The sequence below is a fragment of the Pundamilia nyererei genome, unplaced genomic scaffold (assembly GCF_000239375.1).
Source record: "Pundamilia nyererei isolate P.nyererei 1_Seehausen unplaced genomic scaffold, PunNye1.0 scaffold00521, whole genome shotgun sequence".
NCBI lineage: Eukaryota > Metazoa > Chordata > Actinopteri > Cichliformes > Cichlidae > Pundamilia > Pundamilia nyererei.
Genome location: NW_005187922.1, coordinates 178,388 through 179,706, shown reverse-complemented (window position 1 = coordinate 179,706; position 1,319 = coordinate 178,388). Strand labels below are relative to the sequence as shown.

The following is a 1,319-nucleotide window of genomic DNA, read 5'->3' as shown; positions in this document are numbered from 1 at the left end:
AGAAGATACGACCTCTCCTCTGTAGGGGAGTGAACTCACCCCCCTCTTCATGCCACACAGAGCTGCCACAGACCCCCAGGATGAGACATTCTTTCAATCTACAATTGATTATACCCTTCTAAGCATATATGAGTAAATGTTTCTAAGCATAAATGACAATCAACAATACAAACTCTAACAACTTTTCCATCTAATCTCCACCTCCTCGCCCTGTCCTTTGCTCCTCCTCTACTTTGGCTGATGTTTTGAGTATGAGCTGGCTTTTTTAAATGCAAGCTCCTTGCTGTGTTTTTCTTTTTTCATCTGGAGCTTTTTCCCTGGTTTTTGATTTATTGACTCTTAGTTGTTGCTTGCTAAGGGTATCAGTTTGTGATGAACAGCTAATCCCCTCAGATTTAGGTGATTTCTTATATGTAGTAATTTTAGCATTTTTAATGAAGCCATGGAAAATTTTACCTCCATACTATGAATATATTTTCAAGTTATGTAATAATTACGGAGGAAGAAGACACAATTAAAGTCCTGCAGTCCAAATTCTTAATCGAGAAACAGGCAGGGGTCAAGTCTTTCTGATTCTCATTCTGAAACAAGGCGGCAGGAAGCCATTACCTGTCAATCCACCTTTTTGCTACTGTAGTGCTGAGAAAATTCAGATTATGCCTTTAACAATTCATTAAATTGTATAAAAAATACTGATGATGAGGAGGTCAGGAGTGGGATACAGATGAACTTTATATGGAAGAACCCAAAAATTTGCTTAAAGACTTGCTTAAAGCTAAAAAATAAAAATCAAATCTTTTACGTCCTTAATTTGCAGTATATTAATGAGAATTTCTGCTACAGTTTAGCAAAGGAAAGGGAAATCTTAGCTTTAATGAGCGAGAAAAATCTTTTATTTAGTCAAGCATGAATCACTGTCTGCCTACCGCAGCAGTAAACCCCGGCTAGCAATCAAAATGAAAGCAGAAGCTTGTCGTGGAAACCTCCATCCTTCAACCAGCCAGCCCTCCCACCTGCAGAGGGAAGAAGAAAAACAAGAGGAGATAAACAAGTGTTTCCAGAGACTTTTCATCAGCTATCAATCAGTGATACAGCACATCTGCTATAAAGAGCAGCACTGAAGGGCCAGCAGGACTTTTTAAGTCATTTTGAAGGCAAGGCAAGGCAAGGCAAGTTTATTTGTATAGCACAATTCAACAACAAGGTGATTCAAAGTGCTTTACAGAGACATTAGAAACAAGAACAAATAAAAAGCATGATTTAAAATTGATTAAAACAAGCAAATAAACTAATTAACAAACAAACAAACAAACAAACAA

General features: G+C 37.4%; 1 protein-coding gene across 1 annotated transcript in view; it reads right to left on the bottom strand.

Moving 5' to 3' along the window:
• Positions 1–121: 121 nt before the first annotated feature.
• The window catches only part of LOC102211668 (NACHT, LRR and PYD domains-containing protein 12-like), a 119,161-nt gene continuing 117,963 nt past the window's right edge, over positions 122–1,319 (bottom strand). Inside the window, exon 13 of the mRNA XM_013907782.1 lies at positions 122–1,013. Within this exon, the coding sequence (XP_013763236.1) occupies positions 923–1,013 (91 nt within the window). The 3' untranslated portion in view covers positions 122–922. The remainder of the gene's footprint in view (positions 1,014–1,319) is intronic.